The sequence below is a fragment of the Rhamphochromis sp. 'chilingali' genome (genome assembly GCF_963969265.1).
Source record: "Rhamphochromis sp. 'chilingali' genome assembly, chromosome: 16".
In the NCBI taxonomy this organism is placed as follows: Eukaryota; Metazoa; Chordata; class Actinopteri; order Cichliformes; family Cichlidae; genus Rhamphochromis; species Rhamphochromis sp. 'chilingali'.
This window is the reverse complement of record NC_137943.1, coordinates 17,938,281-17,959,605: the sequence shown is the minus strand read 5'-3', so window position 1 is coordinate 17,959,605 and position 21,325 is coordinate 17,938,281. Positions and strand designations below refer to the sequence as shown.

The window sequence follows — 21,325 nt, the reverse complement described above, 5'->3', positions numbered from 1 at the left end:
CGAGCAACCTTCATGAAAATAATCACGGCAAAGCATTTAAACAGACATTATTAACACAATTGTACATGTAAAAACATGTTAGTCATATTGCTTAATCGTGTCTGGCAATTAAGGACCCTGGAAAGTACTTCATACCTTCCTTGCCCACAAGCGACTTCTTGGCTTTAAATATATTTTCTCCTCCTGCTGGTAATGCAATTTCTGCATCGGTGTCCATTTCATGCTTTGGCGAGGCAAAGCATGAAATGGACACGATGGACTGGCGTGTCTATTACATGCTTTGCCATGATACTGGGTTGGGCTACAGCAGCAGCAGATCACATCAGATTACAGTACTATCAGCAACTAAGCATCATTTAAAAATCACAGCCTGTCTGAAAATTGTTGCTCGCCACCTCCATCTCTTTATGAGGACAGTGTACTCATCTTCTGATGGCTGCTTCCAGCAGGAAAGTGCACCATGTCATGAAGCTCAAATCATCTCAAACAAGTTTCTTCAACATGGCAATGAATTCACTGTACTCAAATGGCCTTCACAGTCACCACAAAGTGCACTGGTAATATCGTCTTTAGACTGGGAGCTTTGAGCTTTTTCTAAACCTAAACCTAAGCAAATGTTGTACCATGAACTCCTTCGTCCAGGTCGAATGTTGATGTGTTTCTGTAGCCTGCCTACCTCTGAATGTGAACCTTTTTACTCTTTCAAAGTGAAAGCAGCCATATAGGTCTTTAAGAAACACTTTTATAATCACTAAATCAAAAGACCCATTCATTTTAAACAAGACATACTCCGATTTACTACTATAAGACAGAAAAAAACGATAAAAGTTGGTAAAGCCTGTTCTGTAGTGAGTTATGGTTACGTTTTTACAAACCACAGCATTGAATAAATATGTACTTTATGTAATACAGTACATAAGTTTCACAGCTCTGAGGTGGAAATGCATTCATCTAATAAATTCAGACAGATAAAGGCCATCTCGTATTGGTAAATGTTCAGTACAGCTTCTTACAGCGTTGAGTAGCTTTGAGGCTCACCCTCAGTAAGTGCACTACTAATGCTCACCTTGTTGCAGTGGCTTTGTTGAATGGGCGTTTTAAACAGCTGTGGCAGCTGTTTTGACGGCTCTGTTGTCCACCGTGTAGCACAATAAACATCGATCTGATCTTAGTCAGGTCGGTGTTATGCATCCAGAAATATTGACATACCACTTTAATGGTGGCAACCGTTTCAACCTGAGCTGTTTTAATTTTTTAAATTTTTTATTTATATATTTTTACGGTGAAGAAGGCAAACGTCCAGCAGTCTTTGATTGTCTATTGATCAGGATTGCGGAAAAGCTCTTTGACTCGTAATTGAATGTTCGACTGTCTGTTTACAGAAACTGCCATCCTGGAAGGAAGCTGCTGCTCCTGTTTGTCAAATCATATGTATTCTGCAATTGCACTAGCCCACAGGACCTGTGGGAGATGCATTTGTGATAGAAATGGCGCTCTGCTGTCATTATAGCTGCATTTGTCATAGGTGGAAGAATTGCTGTAACTAAATGTCACAGTGTTTTGAAATATTGTGATGGGAGATTTTTTTTTTCCTTACTTTGTTATGTTGATTATTTCCAAATGCCACGTGTATTGATTGATGTGTTACGCTGGACTGGATCCTGTTACATTTTTCGCACAGATACACAGACAACTCTATGAAGTGAAAAGTTAGCGGTTGCTGAAAGGAGGTCATTATCAGCAAAGCTGGTCGGAGCATCAGCGCCTTTTATTTCTGGTTCGGTCAGAAGTCTGAAGCGATTGCAGATATCGTGTCTTTCCTATTGGGGCGAGATAACACAGGGAGATTAATATCTTATGAACCCAGCATACGACTCCATACACGCTGTTGTGAAAATCCTTACCTCTGCAGCAATGCATCAGCTTATTGATGTGCCTGCTGTTTTTCTATATGTACTCACTGCCTTCGCTATTGATTTGCTTTGCTGTGAGACAAACTGTGCAGAGACAGTAGGTGCGCAAGCAAAGTAAATACACACAGGTGCCGTACACACAGGATCATTTTAAACATTTACTGTATCGTAACTTGCTAAAGTCTTCAAATATATAAGAAGCACTGTCTCTGCTCACCAGTTGAGCTGTCTGCTTCTCTCTCCCGTGTACACGCACCCCTCATTAACTCGTGAGTGGTTCACTGAGCCCCTCCGTACCGTATAACCACTCTCCTGACTGCAGGCAGAGAGAGACCAGGGCTAATTGGTAACATGGTTATGAGCAGCTGGACTGATACGGGTGGCTGAAGCTGCTCACTTGTCTCACTGACTGTGACCAGAGGCATTAATGTGCAAATGTGCGTGTCTGTTTGTGCGGCCACATAGCTGGCAAGCATGATGCACGGAAATCATATCTGGCTGCAATTTCTAACCTCGACCCTTCAACACGCTGGGTGCAATAGAGTAGAGCGATACCCTAATGGGTCGCTTCAGAGCCTTCACTTTAAACACTTCAATTACAATTAAATTAATATAACTTTGCACACCAGTATATTAGCAATAACCCATAATTATAGTGTTAAAGCATGTTTTTGACCAGAATTTAGAAATTCTAGCAGTTAATTGGTCATCAGCACGTGTCGGGTCAGACTGCTCAGTGCTCAGAGAAACTGCAAAATAACCAGGAGCTACATCTCAGAATGTGCAGGCCTCAGTTAGCATGTTTAATGTTAAAGTTCATGACAGCACAATTAGAAAAAGACTGAACAAGTATGTCTTGTTTGGAAGGGCTTCCAGGAGAAAGCTGCTTCTCTCTAAAAAGAACCTGGCAGCACAGCTTTAGTTTGCAAAGCTGCATCTGAATAAATCTCAAGACCTCTGGAACTACTTGACCTCAGAAAACCATATCAGTGTAAGGCCCTCATACCACCTGTCAAGCATATTGTTGATCATTGAGTTGACCATAAACTCCTCTGTTCCAGAGTCAAAAGCTTGTCCAAAACCAGGTCATGCAACAGTACAATGATCCTAAACACAGCAGCAAATCCACAACAGAATGACTGAAAAAGAAAAGAATCAAGGTGTTGCTTTGGTTCAGACCTCAATCTGATCTGAATGCGCATCAACAAATGGCCACATACCTCAATGAACTGAAGCGATGCTGTAAGGGCGAAGGGGCACAATTCCTCCACAATAATGTGAGAAACAAGTCATACAGAAAATGATTACTTCAAGTTATTGTTGCTAAAGATGGTTATTCAGAGGACTGCATGTGTGCACCTGTAAAACCTCACTCTCACAGTTCATTTCTCTCTGCCACTGTCTGCTGAAGGAAAAAAATGGCAATAGTGCCTTCCTCTGTGTTTAAATGGTAAATGGTCAAATAACTGGAGCAGCTGTGGAAACTCTGCCCTGTACGAGAGTGAGAAGGTTGGTGAGGAGATGGGCTGTGGTAGTTATTTTATTGATTGTTTCCATTTCTGTAAAAGTCACACAGTGTGCCACTGAACTGAAAACAGCAAGCTCTTTTAGAAAGTCGCAGGTCTCTTTTTTCTGCTTACACAGACCTGCAACTGTAACACTGATTCACCTTTGGCACAACACTGACCCAAGACATACTGCCAGGACAATGCAAAGTCATGACTATCCAGAAGGGCCTAGCCTGAGCTTTAAGCCTTGTGGGGAGACCTAAAGATGGCGTGCAAGTCAGTAAAAGGCTTATTTTAAATTACAAATTTTAGTTTTTGAGTTTCAATAAACTGAAAAATAGAGTCTTAAATATACAGCATACTAAAGTGCAAAAAACAAAACCCCAAAGTTGGACACTAATTTCTAAACGATCTATGTGTCAGATGAGGACATTTCTAAATAGTCTAATCGGTCTTGAAAATGGAAATATTTGACATGTGTGCCCGGCAAGCGAAGTTACCCCCCAATCTTAAAGGCAGAGTGAGTGAAAGCCAGCTCCGAGTTCAGGAGGTTAGCACTCATCTGCAGTTATTCCAGAAAACTGTCTGTTCCTGTTGCTTTCTAATGGACGCAGTGTGTCAAGAGGCGGTTGATGGTGCGTGCTTGTGCCGGCAAATCACACAGTAAAGCCACTCGAGGGCTTTTACATTGAAATACTTGAAGATGTGTTTTTGATTGTTGGTCAGTCTTCTCACTGCTGCATGCTGCACTTTTGCACTTAAAGTGTTTTGTGTGTCCTGTGGATTTTTGCAGTACGTGCGTTTCAAACAGTGTTGATTAGCCATCTACCATCTGCTGGGCTCCGTGAGGAGAGCAGCTCATTATTCTGCCTGTTGTGTCTGTGTTGAAGCCGTAGCGCCGCTCCAGCTATCAGGCGAAGCTGCGGGGACTCTTCGTATACGAGCAGCGGGGAGCAACTGGATGATGCGCTGTTACTGCGCACAAGTGGCTGAGTTGTCAGCATCTGTCTGACAGAATGAGCTGTCCTCCGGCCAATCTCTACCTCCAACTGTGACAGTACAAAATAGTTCTTTTTTTATTTATGATGAGGTGAACTCTAAACCATTGTACAAAAAATACAATCTCCTGAATGTCATTGTACAACATCTTCTACAGTGAAGTAGAATTGTAGCACTGGAAGTACTTTATTTGCTGCCTATGGGTGCTTGATAGGTGGTATTTTTTCGCTTCTGTTTGTTTTTGCCTCATTGTAATTTAATATTTATGTTTTTCAGGACCTTGTTGGCAGCGCCCCACCTCAGAGGAACTGGAAGGGAATAGCCATAGCCCTGCTGGTCATCCTGATCATCTGTTCTCTGATTGTCACCTCTGTTATCCTGCTCAGCCCTGGTGTGTATAGCCCTCTAGGAAATGCACACAAATACACAAACCTGCATGCAAATATGTTAACACTCAGTGGGTGTGTATTTCCAAGGATGCCAAGGATGCTTAATCCTCTTAGGTTATTATATTTATTCAAACAAAATGAGTAATTTGCATCACGTTACATATCCAGTTTCCTAGGAATTATGTGCATTCATAACTGACTATGGCAAGGATTTAAACTCATGCAAAAATTACAGTCTTCTCTTTAATATTTCCAGATACTGTACTTTTACTGTACTTAAGTGGTATTTTCAAGTATTTGTACTTGAGTTTTATTTATTTGACATATTTTTTACTTTTATTCCCTACATTTTTACACAAATATCTGCACTTTTTAATCCTTACATTTTCAGAACAGGACAGGAAGATGAGAGGATAGATTTAAAGATAAGGAGTTCTCAGTGGTATATGCAGTGTTGGGGAGTAACGGAATACATGTACCGCCGTTACGTATTTAAAATACAAAATATGAGTAACTGTATTCCGTTACAGTTACCGTTTAAAAAGGTGGTATTCAGAATACAGTTACTTTGTTGAAATAAATGGATTACACTGCGGTACTTTCCTGTTTAATATTGTCGCGGGTCAGGACTGTTTGGGTTTTGTTTGACAGCTACGTGCTGTTGTTCCAGGCGGCAGCGTTACGGTTGCCATGGTTACAGGGCGACGCTCTCTCTCTCTCTTTTGACTGTGTGTTTCCTGGGTGAGAGAGCGCCTTTTCGTTGTTGTTGTTGTTGTGCTAAGCTAACAGGCTGAATGCTACAAGCATAGCTCTAAAGAATGTAGCATCATGGGCAGTGTAGTCCGTGTTGCAGGGAGAATGGACTGCCATACACGTTATGGGTCTGTGAGCGCGAGGAGGGAGAAAAAGGGGAGTGGAAAGGTACGAGTTGTCATTGAGGAAAAACGGGAGCTGGAAGCATGTAAATATAATAATAACCACTGCAGCCAAGAAGAGTGCCTGACGAGCCCAGTTGTAAGTAAGCTATTAAGACTCGACTGTACACCGTGTTCGTGTTTTCCTCCGAAAACAATAAGTTCCGTTGGAGCAGTCTTTCAACGCCTCTCTCTGTCTCTCGCAAGAAAAGTTGACCCACACAACAAAGTAAAGCTATTTTTCGGCTACGAGCCGACAGGGACCCCGCCGTATTAGTCAGAGGTCCCTTTACTACAGTTCGGAGACGCGGACCTTCAGTAATAGTAATAAATCACACAGCAATAGTACATTCACGTTGTTGTAAAAAGCATGATAATATATTAAGTAATCCAAAGTATTCAGAATACGTTACTGTCATTGAGTAACGTAACGGAATACGTTACAGAATACATTTTGGGGCATGTATTCTGTATTCTGTAATGGAATACATTTTAAAAGTAACCTTCCCAACACTGGGTATATGATAAACTGGAAATATAAAGCTTACATGTAGTGTCCTCATTTTTTAATCTTATATCGGATCTGTATATGAAATAAAGTTATTTTTTCATATTGTGAAACGTCCAGCAAACCAATCTAATTTTTATACTAACTTTGTGTTGTTCAAGTGCTCTGCAGCTTGGTGCAGGATAAACAGGTTAGCTTGTTGTACTGTGGTGAATTCAGTAACTGAATTCAGTATTTAGACCAGCTGCATACGGTCTAGGATAAAGACAGAATAAATACTATACTGTCAGTGTAGTTGATGGAAATCTGCCAAGAAAGTAAACAAAAATCAAAACATCTGCTTGCCTGTTGCTGAGTTCAGTTGTGTAAATCCACCAAGAGCAGCAGTCTGGAGCTCACAACAAAAATTAATATGTTTCTTTTCTCCAACACTGAGCCAATACAACAACTTAGTGTTCCTAAGATAATTTGTTGTGTTGCCGAATCCCACTTCAACCCTTGTATTTTTTGTTTTAGTTGTGGAAGTGTAATCAGAAATAAAGTTTGTATTCCCGTGTACTAAAATTAATCTGTTATTGCATTAAAATATCATTAAGTTCATTTAGATTTGCACAACAAGAGCTCTAGAAAAGCTGCTTTTTACTGTTGGACTTTGAGTTCATTTCAGAGCATGTAAAGTAAATAAGATACATCAGGGCCCTGTTTCAGGAAGCCGGTTTAGAAAACTCAGAGTGAAAAACGATACGCAGGGTTGAGTAACCCCGAACTGTCCAACTCGGAATATTCGGTTTCAGAAAGGCTGATAACAAGTAGTTCAGTCAACGCGGAGTTGCTTTAACCCCAAGTGAAGCGCGCGGACGAGGATACATAAAGCCCTGATCAGTGGAGCACAGATTAAGTGAGTCACCATGGAGACGGAGGGAAAGAAGGCGCGGTCAATGTATTTTACAGCGCTTGAGGCTGAAATTCTGATGGCAGCATATGCCGATAACATGCAAATTCCGCGGAAAAAAGTAACACAGCGACAGCTGCAAAAGAAAGTGAGCATGCATGGCAAAACATAGCCGACAGAGTCAATGCGTGAGTGTTAATTTAAACATTGATCTAGGGATTTCCACCCATTTAACACGTTATTTTATCATATGTTATTTTATTTGTTATTTTATACATTTTATTTTGTGACGTGATGTGAGCGCAGGTGCAACCCAACAGGCCCCAAACATTCCTGGCAGCAAGTAAAAATGAAATATAAAAATATAGTCCAAACAGGTAAGGTGTAATTGTATTATGAGCCATAGTGCTTGGTCTGTTTGTCCGATGTAAATCAATTGCAGTTAGAGGCTACATTAATTTTCTGTCTGTAAGCACTTATTGAAATTATCTGAGCACATTACAAGTACATATTTGCTTACTCTGTATGCTCAAATGTGGCCCGTTATAGCCAACAGAAAAAAAGCGGAGGCCCGAAAAACAGGTGGGGGTCCTCCACCACCACCACCACTCACAGAGGCTGAGCAGTTGGCCCTCAGCCAAAACAGTGGGCGCCCTGTGGCCGAAGGCATCTCTGCGGGGACATCCTCTGAGTCAATAACCCCGCAAGACACAAGTGCCTACATAGGGGGTAAATTCAAAATAATACATGATGTGCATACATCCTTTCTTCACAGTCACCTTTGCAGTGCTACTCATTCATTTGATAAACTCTTTACCATAATGGATTATTTTGTAGTGAAGTTATTTTCCTACTGATTTTGCCTTCCCTCAGTCTTGGTTGTCTTTGAGAGCATAATGACAATGAAGTGTAAGGTGATTGGTATGTTTGTTAATTGCCATTTGGTCCCTTGTAAGTTATAAGTGACCTGTATAAACCTCATATTCTATCAGTTGATGGTGATGGTGTACTGCATCTGGTGCAGCCTCCTGTTGAGCCAGACCAACATGCAGTTGTGAGTAATACTCCACAGATTATATGAGTTTACAGTAGAACAGCAATGTTGTTTATTTCTTTACTACAGGAAAATAATGAAGAAACATTGACAGCTGTTACAGAGGAGGAAGCAACAGAGACACTTTATGAGGTTTACATCTTTTAATACTTTGTGTACAGGAAACACAGGTGACCAATAAAGCCAGTTGAACAAAAAATCTGTTTATTCTTCTTTCAACATGTTGAGGTGATGGGTCAAAAGAAATGATTGTGACATATGGTGTCTCTGACTGCTCTTCCATCTTGTATGTCCGTGGGAGGGTCAGGATGTTCATGGTTTGGATCACTGCTGTTTGGTTCAGAAGGACAGTGTTCTCCTCTAATTGTGGCAATGTTGTGAAGAATCACACATGCCACAATAATGTCACATGCCCTTTCTGGGGTGACCCTGAGTCTTTGCAGGCACTGGAACCGGGCCTTAAGCATTCCGATAGTCATTTCAACTCTGGCTCTTGTCCTGCAATTAGCCAGATTATATCGCTGCTGTGGGCCCGGTTCAGGGTCAGAGTAAGGGGTAAGCAAATAGGGTAAACATGGATACCCCCTATCACCAAGCAAGTAGCCAGTGAACTCTCCTAAGACAGAAGGATACACTTCAGTTCAAATGTCCCTGAAGCAATTGGTCTTTATATATTTTAAAGTATTTTCAACTCACCATGTCCAAATTTTGTGCTCAGTGTACATTCACGGAATATTTGTGAGTCATGGACAGAGCCTGGCCACTTGGCTTCCACATTTGTGATAATGTTGGCAGCATCACATATGATCTTCACAGTGCAGAGAACACAAATTAGCATCCATTACTATGATGAAATAATTTGTTAGTTTGAAATGCTACAGGGAACTATGTACCTGTACATTAATGCTGTGGAAAGACTTCCTGTTCACATAGTCTCCTTCATTTACTGAAGGAGCAATGATTGGAATGTGAGTGCCATCTATACAGCCAATCACGCCTGGGAACCCTGAAAATAAATGTAAAATTTAAGTAGTAGTTCAAGTATCACCACATCATAAATTAAGTTTTGGTCATCCTGATACCTGCAATTTTGTGGCATCCCTCTTTGATGAATCTTGTGGGTCTATGACCGGGGAACACCACAGACGAGTACAGGAGACGTTTCAGTGCAACTGTAACATTCCTGACTGCCCGACAGACGGTAGCCTTGGAAACGTGCTCAGCGTCACCAATATTATACAGAAAGCTCCCGTTTGCAAAAAACCGAAGTGCAATACAAATAATATGTACAGAACTGAGAGCATGTCCGCGATGTGTCACATGCGTAATATATGGCCTGAGGATGTTATCCAAATAAATTATAGATTGTGCTGAGAAACGGTAACGTTCGCACAGACAATCATCAGGAAATGATAAAATGTCCAAACGCGCTCTGATCACTCTCTCCCGGCGGAGAGCTCTGCGGAGAATTTGGGCTTCACGATCTACTGGCTCTTCAAGGAAGGGACACGCCATGTCTGACACTTCCTACTGTCAGGTTTCCGACAAAGGGGCGGAGACAGTCAGGGTTAGTTGTAGTAAACCTGCTAGGGGGCAGGTTAGCTTCACGGCGTGTGTCGTCATAGTGACTCACTCAGGCTTCAGCTGAACTCGCTTTGTGAAACCGAAAACCCAGAGTTTTCGTTAACTCAGGGTATACTTACTCAGTTTTTCCACTAAACCGGCTTCCTGAAACAGGGCCCAGAACTCTTACTGGAGTAGTTTTGAACACAGTTTTGAAGTATCTGTAGTTTTGCCACCTCTGAATTACTCTGACATGTTGATATTCAGCATTCAGACAGATGAGCTATAAATCAGGAGCTCTCTGGCTGAGGTACCAGTGCACACAATATTCCCATTTCTAAACCTATTTACTTATATGTATTTTAGTGCTGTCAGTGTTAATCTCGTTAAAATGACGTTAACGGCATAACAGTATTAACGTGGCAAATCTCCGTTAGTGAGTTAACACGTGAGGCTGCACGGCGTCAACGCCGTTAGCTCATTAACGCGTTAGCACGGTTAGCTTGTTAACACGCTAGCGCCGTGCAGCCCCATGCACAGGGCGATCCGCGTTAACTCGCTAACGGAGATTTGTGCATTAACGTCATGTTAACAAGATTAACGCTGACAGCACTAATTAATTTATATTTCTATATTTTTATTTATGTATTTATAACAGTAGCTCTTTTTTCCTTTTTCAAATGTATCTATTAGTATACTGTAGGTGGGGGGAGGGATTGAAACTGTGGTCTCAGTGAAGCATGGAGCTATGGAACTTTTTTTTTAAATAACTAACTAACACTGTCTAGTGTCTGTGTGTTTGAGAAGGGTGCCAGCTCTTTTCACTGCAAAATAAATCTACCTAAGGGTACTGATTAAAGAACCTTGAACTTGAACTTGAATAGCAAAACGCATTAGACAAGTGAGACGAAGCTCTGAGAGGGCAAGGCTCTGACAAAGCTACACAGTCACCTCAGCTGATTCTATAAAATAATAAATGCTAAAATAATTGCAATACAGTGTGCCAGAAGTTGCAGAAGTTATTGAAAATACCTCCAAAAGCCTTGGATTCTCATGAGCAGCTAATCATTGTTGGCTGTGTCGTAATGTCGCACCAAAACCCATTAGAATGTGTGAAGCTTTTAAATTTTCCTGGCAAGAAATCAAGGTGAGGAGAGAGAAAAGTACTCTAGCTGTTTTTCAGTGCACACAAATTCTACACACATAGTGTGCAGAAGGAAGCATTTATCTGGCCGTAAAGAGAGACTCGTGCTCATGACAGGATGTAAGCATTAATGGCGTCCGTCTTAGCCGGGCTGTAATGTTTGAACACTGGAAAGACAAAAAAGTCCAAACGGTAAATAAGTATTCCTGAACTGTGGACAGTTCTCTGAAACAGTTCGGGCTAAAACGCTTTCTGCTTTGGTGAATTAAAAGATGAGTTGAGTGTCCTGATTGGTCCAGAGTGCGGACGCATCTTCATGATTGTTAAGCGTAATTCTTTGTTTTCAACTACAGACTTTCTTATGGATGTGGACCTGTAATGAAGCTACTGACAAGTGGATGACCTTTTGAACAAAAGTGATGGATCCTCTGATGCATCATTAAGACTAAAAAACAGGAAACATGGGAAGCCTCTGGTCCAGCTGAATCTTCTGGCTTAATCAAAACATTCATATGATTCACAACATTTTTTATGGCTGTTATAAACAGAAGCTTTGCAGAAAGAACTAAAATCAAGTCCTTTTTGCAGTTTGTGAACCACAAGCCATGTGCTGCCTACTTTACTTAGTACAGCCAATATCTCCAAAACAATCTACATGAACTCGTAGCACTGAAAGAGGCGTTTGCTGAATCTCCCCATTGCAGAGACGCCTCACATGAAATCGCAGTTGTCTTGATTTGACAATCTTTTTTCCACAGGGAACGGTTTTACAGAGGACATTGTTTCTCTGCTTGTGATTTTACACCAGTTCTACCAGTCATCTTCTCACTAGCTAATGGCCCTTTTAATGCGCAATTCCATTCAGGCCTGTTTAATGGAGATCATTATGCTGTAAGAACTCCAGCTATTTGTCAGATTGGCAAAGCATCAGAACACTGTTTGCCTCGTGCCGGAAATTAGCTTTCTCCTCCTCACTCTGCAGATTCTTACCAGGCAGGAGAGTTTCTATGACGTTTCAAGTCAGTAAACACTCGACAGCACTCGATGTGGTATTTACACGCGCACATCTCGCCGCTCAGTCACAACGCGAAGAGTGCCGAAGAATCTGTCAACTTACCATTTTGTACAGTAAGACCGGGCTGTCAGCCGTCGTGACAACTCCTGTCTTAACGGTGCTTTTCTAAGTAAAGGTGTTCTATAAGATGCCAAAAGGATTCAAATGTTCACCATTTTTCCTTCCTCACATCCAGACTCACTTGCTTGTTGCCCCCCTGTTGTCTGCTCCACCTGCAGTTCAGCTGTCGGCTTCAGATCTCATTTTGGGTTTTGAGTCGCCAGGCAGCTGCTGAGAAACTCAGCAGGAAGATGGGAACTGATGCTCTTAGACCAACAGAGCAATACCAGAGGCTCTTTAATGTTTGCTCTTTGTGCTAAATTGACCCTCCTGTAGCAGGGGAGTAGTTGCTGGATTCCATCACCTCCAGAGACAGAAGAGGAATGTACAGTAAAACAAACGTGTTGATAAAAAAGTCAAAATATTTCCTTCAGTGTTTGCTATAAATAATAAAATAAAAAAAATCTGGCAAGACTGAAAGACAGCTATACCGCAAAATAATTTATGACCGTAAATATGTGGGCTTCTGTGTGTCATGTTCAATTTATGCATGTTTATCCTTTTGTGAAATGCTCTGACAGGTGAAGATGACAGCCTGGCCCTTAAGAAGAAAGTAACCGTAGAAGATATTTTTGGTGCAGACCTTCACATCCATGACCCGGACGCTAAATGGCTGAGCGGTGAGTGAGCGAACGTGTGTTTGACGTTTAAAATCCGTCTCTCGTGTCAAAACACAGAACATATCCAGACGCTTTATGACAGCCGTCACACAGAACATAACATCGGCATCAAAATCAGGCGTACACGTACATGCAGCAGCCCGGTTTTTCCACCTATTATTCAAGTTCAGGCAGTTCAACTGCATTCGATAACTGTAAACTGTTCAAGGTTTAAAAAATAAATAAAAAAATAAAAATGTGGGTATCATCGTATAAATTCTAAAAGAAGTCCGGCCTTCTTCCAGCGATTAACAAGTTGGATAACTAACATATTTCCTGCAGCATTGGAGTTAGAGGAAGCCTTGAAAAGTTGTTGCAAAAGTGTCCAAACATTTTGTTGAATACTTACAAAACACTCACTTACAAAAGGTGTTGGAACACCCTGTGTTACTAAACCCGCTGATACATCATTAGGACTATAGTGGTGCAGAAGGAAGAAGTTTATATTGGCATTGAAATTATGGGGAAAAGCTGAGTAACGCAGGAAGCCCGAGGGTTCATCCTGCAGCAAAACACCTTCATTACATGGAAAGTCCAGCTCAAGCTGGTTTGGGATGAAATTAATGCAGGGGTGAAAGAAAAAAAGCCTGCAAATGATACACCACATTTTTGTGCTGACCTTTTCAAAACCACTGATTTATATTCATTGCAGAAAGAATTCAAATCATGAAATCAGTTTGGCTGCTGGATGAGAAGAAAAACAGTTTTCATTTAGGATTTGAAGATTTCTAGAGAGAAAATAAAACTCTATTTATTCAGATGTTGTAAAAACTTTGATTGGTAACATATTTTCTTGGTTTGTCCATACAGTATAGTACAATAGAGTGATTATATTTTCTCATAAAAGAAAAATAGATAGTCAAGTCACACACAGCCAACGTGCTAGAGCAAGCCCAAAGCCAGACACCTAGCAATAAAGGGAGGCATAGAAATGATTCATAAAGAACAAAGAAAAGCAAAATGAAGGAAAAAGAAAGAAATGGTGCAAAATATCTGATGCTAACGAGTGCAGTGTTCCTATATCTAAAGTTTTGCATTTATTGAACTGTCCTGTAAGGACATCATTTGTATCTTATAAGGATAAGATACAAATGAGGGATCGGTTTTGAGTAAGTTGCTGAGTGAGGTGCAACAGCACAAATAAACTGATATAACTGAGCAAATAAAATATGAAATATTTTTAAACCTGCTTGTTTCTAAAGCTAATGGAGTTCCACACTACCTCAAATAAACATTACAATTAGTTCAACAAACAATAACTCTGATTATTCACCTTAAACACACGTTACATCCTTGGAGTCAGCCTTTAAGCCATGCAATACAAACTGAGCATGCTGTGTGCCAGTCAAAGTGAAAAGATGCACACTTAATCAGCGTCCCTGTGTCCTCTTTTGCCTTAATAAGGTAGAGAATAGGAAGCTGCTACCTGAGCTCATAAAAGCTAAGTCTGTGCCCCCTGGTGTTCAGCAGGAGAAGTGCTTTATGTTCTTGAATCAGCACTACTTTGTTCCTGTGATGGTAACTTTATAATAACATTGCATCATGATAGATAGATAGATAGATAGATAGATAGATAGATAGATAGTAGGGGTGCAACGATACACAAAATTCACGGTTAGGTTCGGTTCGATACTTTGGTGTCACGGTTCGATATTTTTTCGATACAAAAAAATGTTCATGCATTTTTAATTTGTCATTTATTAAAATTATAAATATATATTTTAACTCAAAAGTACAGTTTTTAAATTTAACCCTAACCCTTGTGCGTGTTTTTTATTTTGACAGCGAATGCGCACCTGCGGACCACTTATGTGCAGCCCTGGTTATTTAGCTCGTCATATTGCAGCCACAGAAATTCTTTTGTCCATGAAACCATAAAGCTGCACTTTCTTTTTGCCTTATAGTCTGATTTGTCATAACTTCTCCGTTTTGTGGTAAGCTTTTCTTTGGCTGTCACTTCTTCACCCTGACCTGTCTTATTTGGCTCAGCAGAACTGAAATGCTTTTACACACGGACTCACATAAGCTCAGCGATTCTCTGCGCGATCAACCTCTCACATGTTTAAGCTTGCTGCGGGAGATTTCACTTGTCATGTTTGCATAGTAAGCTAACGATTAATAAGACGATGTCAGAGGAATTGGTGCACAAATTATCATCACTCACAGATCAGTGCTGTCGCTCTCTATACACAGTTCGCACGATTGCAAAGTGAAAGCAAAAAAACAAGCGCAAATTCAAACGCGACTTCAATATGTCACATATTGACAGTGGCTCACCGATGCCAATGACATAATTACCCAGCTACATTTCTGAAAGAATGCAAAAGCATTGACATATATTTTTCCTACAATAGCCCGACGGGCAGGGAAGAGATAGATTTTGGTAGCCCGACTGAAAAAATCGCTAGCTTCGGGACGTCGGGCTAGCGATATTGCGAGCCCTGTATCTGATTGAGGAATCACTCATCTTTGGAAAAGAGAGTTTATTACAGAGAAATGGCTCTTTCCAAAATAAAAGCTATACTATCCGCTTCTTCTGGGCTATATTCTCAGCAGCATAAGGAGAATCATGTGCTAACAGCGGTCTAAATGACTCGGCTAAAGTTAGTAGCATGCTTGCTTTTTTTTGTCTGCTTCCACTTGTCTTTGCACTAGGATGATGTCGGCGTAAATGTGCAGTCATATTCGTTGTGTTCCCACTAGTGCTTTCAGGTTAATCTCGTTGAAATGACCTTAACGCCACAACACGGCAAATCTCCGTTAACGAGCTACCGCCGATCGCCCCGTGCATGGGGCTAGACGGCCAACACGTTAACGAGCTAACTGCGCTAACACACTAGTTCACACCAATGTAATTGAGCATTGCATGGCACATCCAACATACTGTTTTACTTTAGTCCATGACTCGCTTACCTTCAGGGTCATACGTCACATGAAAACCAAAATAATTCCAAATGCCAGACCTGAATGAGGTTCAATTTGCCTGTTGCAAGGAGAGCTTAACTTCTGTCTCGCTAGCTTGCCCTGCGCTCTTCCTTCTGACTATGCTGTCTGTGTTGAGCGCTCAGTGGATCTGCGCTGGACAGTGCAGCCTAGGCGGAGTAGTCGAACACAGATTCACTGAGCGCTCAACACAGACAGCATCGTCAGAAGGAAAATTGATAAAATAAATTACAAATGTTGTATTGTTCGATACATATGCGTACCGAACCGAAAGTACTGTATCGAACGGTTCAATATCGATACGAATATCGTTGCACCCCTAATAGATAGATAGATAGATAGATAGATAGATAGATAGATAGATAGATAGATAGAATCTTCTGCCTCCCACTCTTCTATCCCGACCATCCTCTGTCACACCCACACCAACCCTCTGCATGTCCTCCTTCACCACATCCATGACTCTTTGAGGTTTTCCTCTTTTCCTCCTGCCTGGCAGCTCCATATTCATCATACTGTGTCTAATATATCCACCATCCCTCCTCTGCACATGTCCAAACCATCTCAGCCTTGCTTCTCTAACTTTGTCTCCAAACTGCACGACCTGAGTTGTCCCTCTGATGTACTCATTTCTAATCTCGTCCCCCTTCAACTGTGCCACCTGCAGTTCTGCCTCCTGTAATAAATAACACGAACAGTATAAATATAAGAAACAGCAGCAAGAAGGTTTGATACAGAGATGTCTTTATGTCCTGACAGGCGTGTTCACCTGTCACAAATAAAAGAGAGCTGTTGTACTTTTTTTTTTTTACAGAGGAATGATTTTTCCTGAGGTGTTCTTCATGTCAGCCCTGCTGCCTCTGTAGTGTGCAATGGAGTGGGTGCGATGGGTTTTCCATGTTCAGTGACCCCCTGTCTCTCACTGACTCAGTGCCTCCAGTGATGGCAATAATGATTCCAGTCTTGTTGATCCTGCTGGCATGTGTGGCACTGATGATGCCCTCCCAGTAAACAACAGCAAAAGAAATGGCAAGCGTTGCCACAGACCACAGAAGTTACCAGTAGTTACTTCTTTTTAAGATTCATATCATACAGAGTGAATAGTATAAGAAGTTTTTAAAAGCACAACAAAGTTAAACATTAAAGCAGTGTTTTCTACCCTTTTGTCTTCTGGCTTTAGCTTACCCAGTACAAATGTCTCTGATTTTAATAGCTCATCCAAATCGTTTTTCCCTCTGAACTTCATTCTCAGTTTCATTCAGCAGGGTGTTAAATATTTAAAGCGCTACATTATGACACTGAGTGGATACTTGGGTAGGGCAGGGGTGTCAAACATAAGGCCTGGGGGCAAGAAACAATCTGGCAATCACTACAATCTGGTCCACTGGACATTTGGAAAATGTTGAGTGTTTTCCATTCATATTAAACCAAACTAATTAAGTGATAGATCCACAATTAAATGACAGAAAAGTTCCTGTTTTTTTCTTTTAGAAATTTCTGTTTTTAAAAAACGAAACAAAAAAAACACCCCAGATTTTTCTGTGAATTAACAAAAACTATATTTTATAATTACAGGATAGTCTGGGCAATGAACTGCTAGAATGGTTTCTGTAATTTTACACATTTGTCATGTAGCCTCACTGATCCAACCCACTTAAAATAAAAGTGGGATGATGTAAAATTAGTTTGACGTTCCTGCTGTAGGGGCTACAATGGTTGTAGTGTACATTAAATATGAATAACTTTACATAACGGCATATTACGTCACACTTGTTTTTGTTGCTCAACAAACTTATGTAAAGTAAAAATGAATAAAGTAAATAAAGCAAAATGAATGCTGATGCAATACTGTTCGCATAAAAGTAAATACTGCACAGAGAAGGCGCTGCCTTGGTGGAGGTTTGGGACCTTCAAAATAAAGTTCTGATTCAGATTTCAATAAACTTTTAACTCATCAAGTATCTCAATGAAAAACACACAGTCTAAGTCTAAAACAAAAAAAATAAATTGCTTGTAGTTTGTTTTTGTGCTCCCCTCTCTGTATCCACTACTTTTTCAAATTTCTGTTTGCCGAGAGATGAGAAGAAGGCGATTGATTAGGGGGGAGAAAAAGCATATTTGGTCAGACATAAAATCAAATCTAGAAGATGAGTCATAAAACATTTATATTTTCTGAAATTTTTGCAAATCTGAGTTCTGCTTTATGGTTCTTACAGTCATACAGAAAGGCTGCCTTGATTAGGAAACAATGTTCAGATCTTCTTTGAGAAGTGAAAGTGCTGCGTTCAACCTCTTCGTAAAAGTCGTACTGCGGTTATTAGCTTGACACACACTGCATGAAAACACCTGAAGACTCGCATGCGTACTTTTAAATGCAGCTGTTACTTTTCATGTAGCGCACAAGCACAAAACGACCTTACATCTGTCCTTTTGTTCCACTGTGCAGATTGTTCGACTGATTACTTGCATTACAGGCTTATTAACATATAATTAGTTAAGTTTGCGTGTTTCTGTGCCCTTCGCTCACAGCCCTGATGAAAACGTCCTCGGCACCTGACAAAACTCCAGGAATCAATTATGTGACATTGCATCTTGTCAGCTACATTAATGCAATCAACCCCCATTTGGCGCTAATGACCTTCTGATAAGATACCCGATGGGACAAGCTCACACTTGAGCAGTCCTCATCAATATTTTGTGGGCTACATTCACAGCAGTGCGTAATTGATCCCCACTGCTCTTTGATCACCGCTCGCATCGGTAGTCTTTGGACTCACCTATGAGTTTCTCACAGACTCCGATTCAAAGGCAAAGTATTCGACCTTCGGATTGATCTCTAAAACAAAGAGCTCCCACTGTCTGTCTGAAGCGCTCGTATCTTTGAAATACACACAGAGAACAGAGCATACGGTATATAACAAAACTCACTCCATCCTCATTAAATTCAATCCATTTAATCCAGTTTTACCCAAGAAAGCCCTAGAAGAGTGAAGGCAACTTTAAACAGAGCCCTTTCGCAACCAACAGCAGCAACAACAAAAAATGAGTACATCCCTCCTCAGCAGACTCCCATCCTTTTATATTTTGCATGCCCGTCTTTATATTTGATGATGGACTCAATCTTCTTGGGCAAAGATGATGCCAGACTGAGGAGAAATGTTCTCCTCTTTCTCGCAGATGTTTTTCTTTTATCTGTTCTTTGCTGCGGGGGTTTTGTTGCTCTACCTTCCACTTTTAAAATAATCCAAAGATTTTCCAGTGGTTTTCATTCAGCGAGCATCCCTGCCCGTGTTTTCAGTTCTTGTCTTCTTTAAAAACTTTGTGTGTGTGTTAGGCAGCATGTTTTCATGTTTGAAAATACCTCCTTCATCAGTGTTTTGTGATCGGTAACACAGGTCACTGGTCTTTGCCGTGTCATCAGCATTAGAGCCACTAATAATGTTTTTCTTTTCTTTTTCATGATGTGTGACAAACATGAAAAACACTTCACTCTTGACGAGAGGACAGCTTCACGCGACGTCCTTCTTCTTGTCTTGTTGTCACAGAAACCTGTCTCAATGCAAACTTGCATAAACTGCAAAATTATGCATTTTGCCCAAATCCTTTTGGCAATCCGGCTCCTCCCATACCTCAGCAGAAACAAGGGAGAGCAAAAATGTCCACAAAGGTTGATATGACACACTGCAACACAGTTTGAAGGTCACTTCCCAACAGGGTGCATTCATTCTACACTCCTACAATTTGTCCACATCTACTCAATCATCCAGAAAAGGCTAACAGAACTCCTTCACCTTTAGTCTAGAAGGAGTGGAAATGTTATTTAGGCAAGATCACTGTCTGAGTTTCTAATATTAGATAGGAGAGAGCATCCTAGGCACAGATTTTGAGAGACTCTTGTTAGAGACTGCTGGGTCATCGTGACCTCTAAGTCCTTATAAAATGGAGGGGCCTGCTCTGAAAAGAAAAGCCTTTCACAGTCCCTCCTAACCACTGCTACAGCAATGTTTCAGCTTAAGGTCAGTCCTCTAGTTTGCTCTGCTTTGTTCAGGTGAGTCCTTACCAGGTGGCGTGAGAAAGCAGTGGCTTTCTCAGGCTTCCATAAATATGTCCATGCAGTTAGCTTTAATTGGAACTGTATAATTACTTTTGTTGCTGTAGTCACAGATGAACTGATTTTTATTGCACTAAGGTTGTATTTTGAGGTCTTTCTTTGCAAGATAGTCTATTCAATTCAATTCAATTTTATTTATACAGCACCAAATCGCAACAACAGTCGCCTCTAGGTGCTTTATATTGCAAGCAGACCCTACAATAATACGTACAGAGAAAAACCCAACAATCATATGACCCCCTATGAGCAAGCACTTTGGCGACAGTGGGAAGGAAAAACTTCCTTTTAACAGGAAGAAACCTCCAGCAGGCTCAGGGAGGGGTGGGGCCATCTGCTGTGACCGGTTGGGGTGAGAGAAGGAAGACAGGATAAAAGACAATTTTGTGTTGTTGTTTTTTTTAGTAATGAATAAAATCAAATACTTTACATGAACCTTTTAAAATAAAACTTTTCAATTAATTAAAATTCATATCACAGGTCATACATATGAGTGAAGTACACAAAGCAATGACGGCTTTGCCTGATGTAGCAGATAACTGAAATAGTGGCGCCTTTATTAGTCGTTAATATTTCAAATTAAGTTTTTGTAAATCAGGGTTTTATCATAGTAAAAACAAACTTTATGACTTCCAGCTGAAATGTTTCTCATAAAATTAATTAATTAAATTTGGCTGAAAATGACACATTTTATATGCATCTGTAGTTCCTGAAAATTGTCAATGATGGGATGTGAGACAAGTGCTTTTGAGTGACACAAACAGATGGTAACAAAATGTATTTTGCTTACCTGTTTCAGCCTGAGCAGAGCCGCTTTCATTGTAACAATTTTTTTATTATTATTATATCTTTATAATCAGATATTATCAGCTTTAGGATATTGATATGCAAGTCTGTGAATTGTAATATTCAGGCTGATGAAGAAAATACAGTTAGTACAGCAGACACTTCCCTTTAGAGGAAAGAAGACATGAATCTCAGTGCTAAGCTAAGGTCGCTGGCACATTGAATACTCAGAGCCTTTCTAACACTGACCAGCGGGAGATACGTAATTCATTACTATTAGATCATAAGATAAACCTTGTAGTTTTCATATAAAACAGATGAAAGGCCTGTTTGGCAGCTTACTGCTGCTTTAAATTACAACTGGCTTCATTAAAAACACTTAGCTGTACATAACCTGCCCGGAACCATAATTTATACAAGCAACTAGCTGGTGAACTTGGTTGAGTCTTTGATGGCTAAAAAGAGATATTCCCATGAACCCCAAGTTATTTATATTGCTCTGTAACTGTTGGATGCATAAATAAATGATGAGTAATGTTGTCATATCAACTTAAACAGTAATGATGTTGAGTTTCAGTCTTTGTGCTTCACCTCTATGTTCCCAAAGTGCTCAAAAAATCATCCAAGAAAAATTTTAAAACATTTGGCAAATTGTAGGTTAAACTGGATACTAAAGTGGAGTGGTGTAGGTGGTCATTACTACATTATTTCTAATTAGTAGTCATACTAAACCCATGCTTTTATTTAAACTGTTATTGTGTTGACAACTTC

General features: G+C 40.5%; 1 protein-coding gene across 4 annotated transcripts in view; it reads left to right on the top strand.

The window, feature by feature from the left end:
* Positions 1-21,325, top strand: part of LOC308412361 (A-type potassium channel modulatory protein DPP6-like) — a 102,283-nt gene that overhangs the window by 58,050 nt on the left and 22,908 nt on the right. For all 4 annotated transcript variants that reach the window (XM_080906654.1, XM_080906652.1, XM_080906655.1 and 1 more), the window contains 2 exons: positions 4,697-4,811; positions 12,580-12,678. In XM_080906654.1, coding sequence (XP_080762780.1) covers positions 4,697-4,811; positions 12,580-12,678 — 214 coding nt within the window. The remainder of the gene's footprint in view (positions 1-4,696; positions 4,812-12,579; positions 12,679-21,325) is intronic.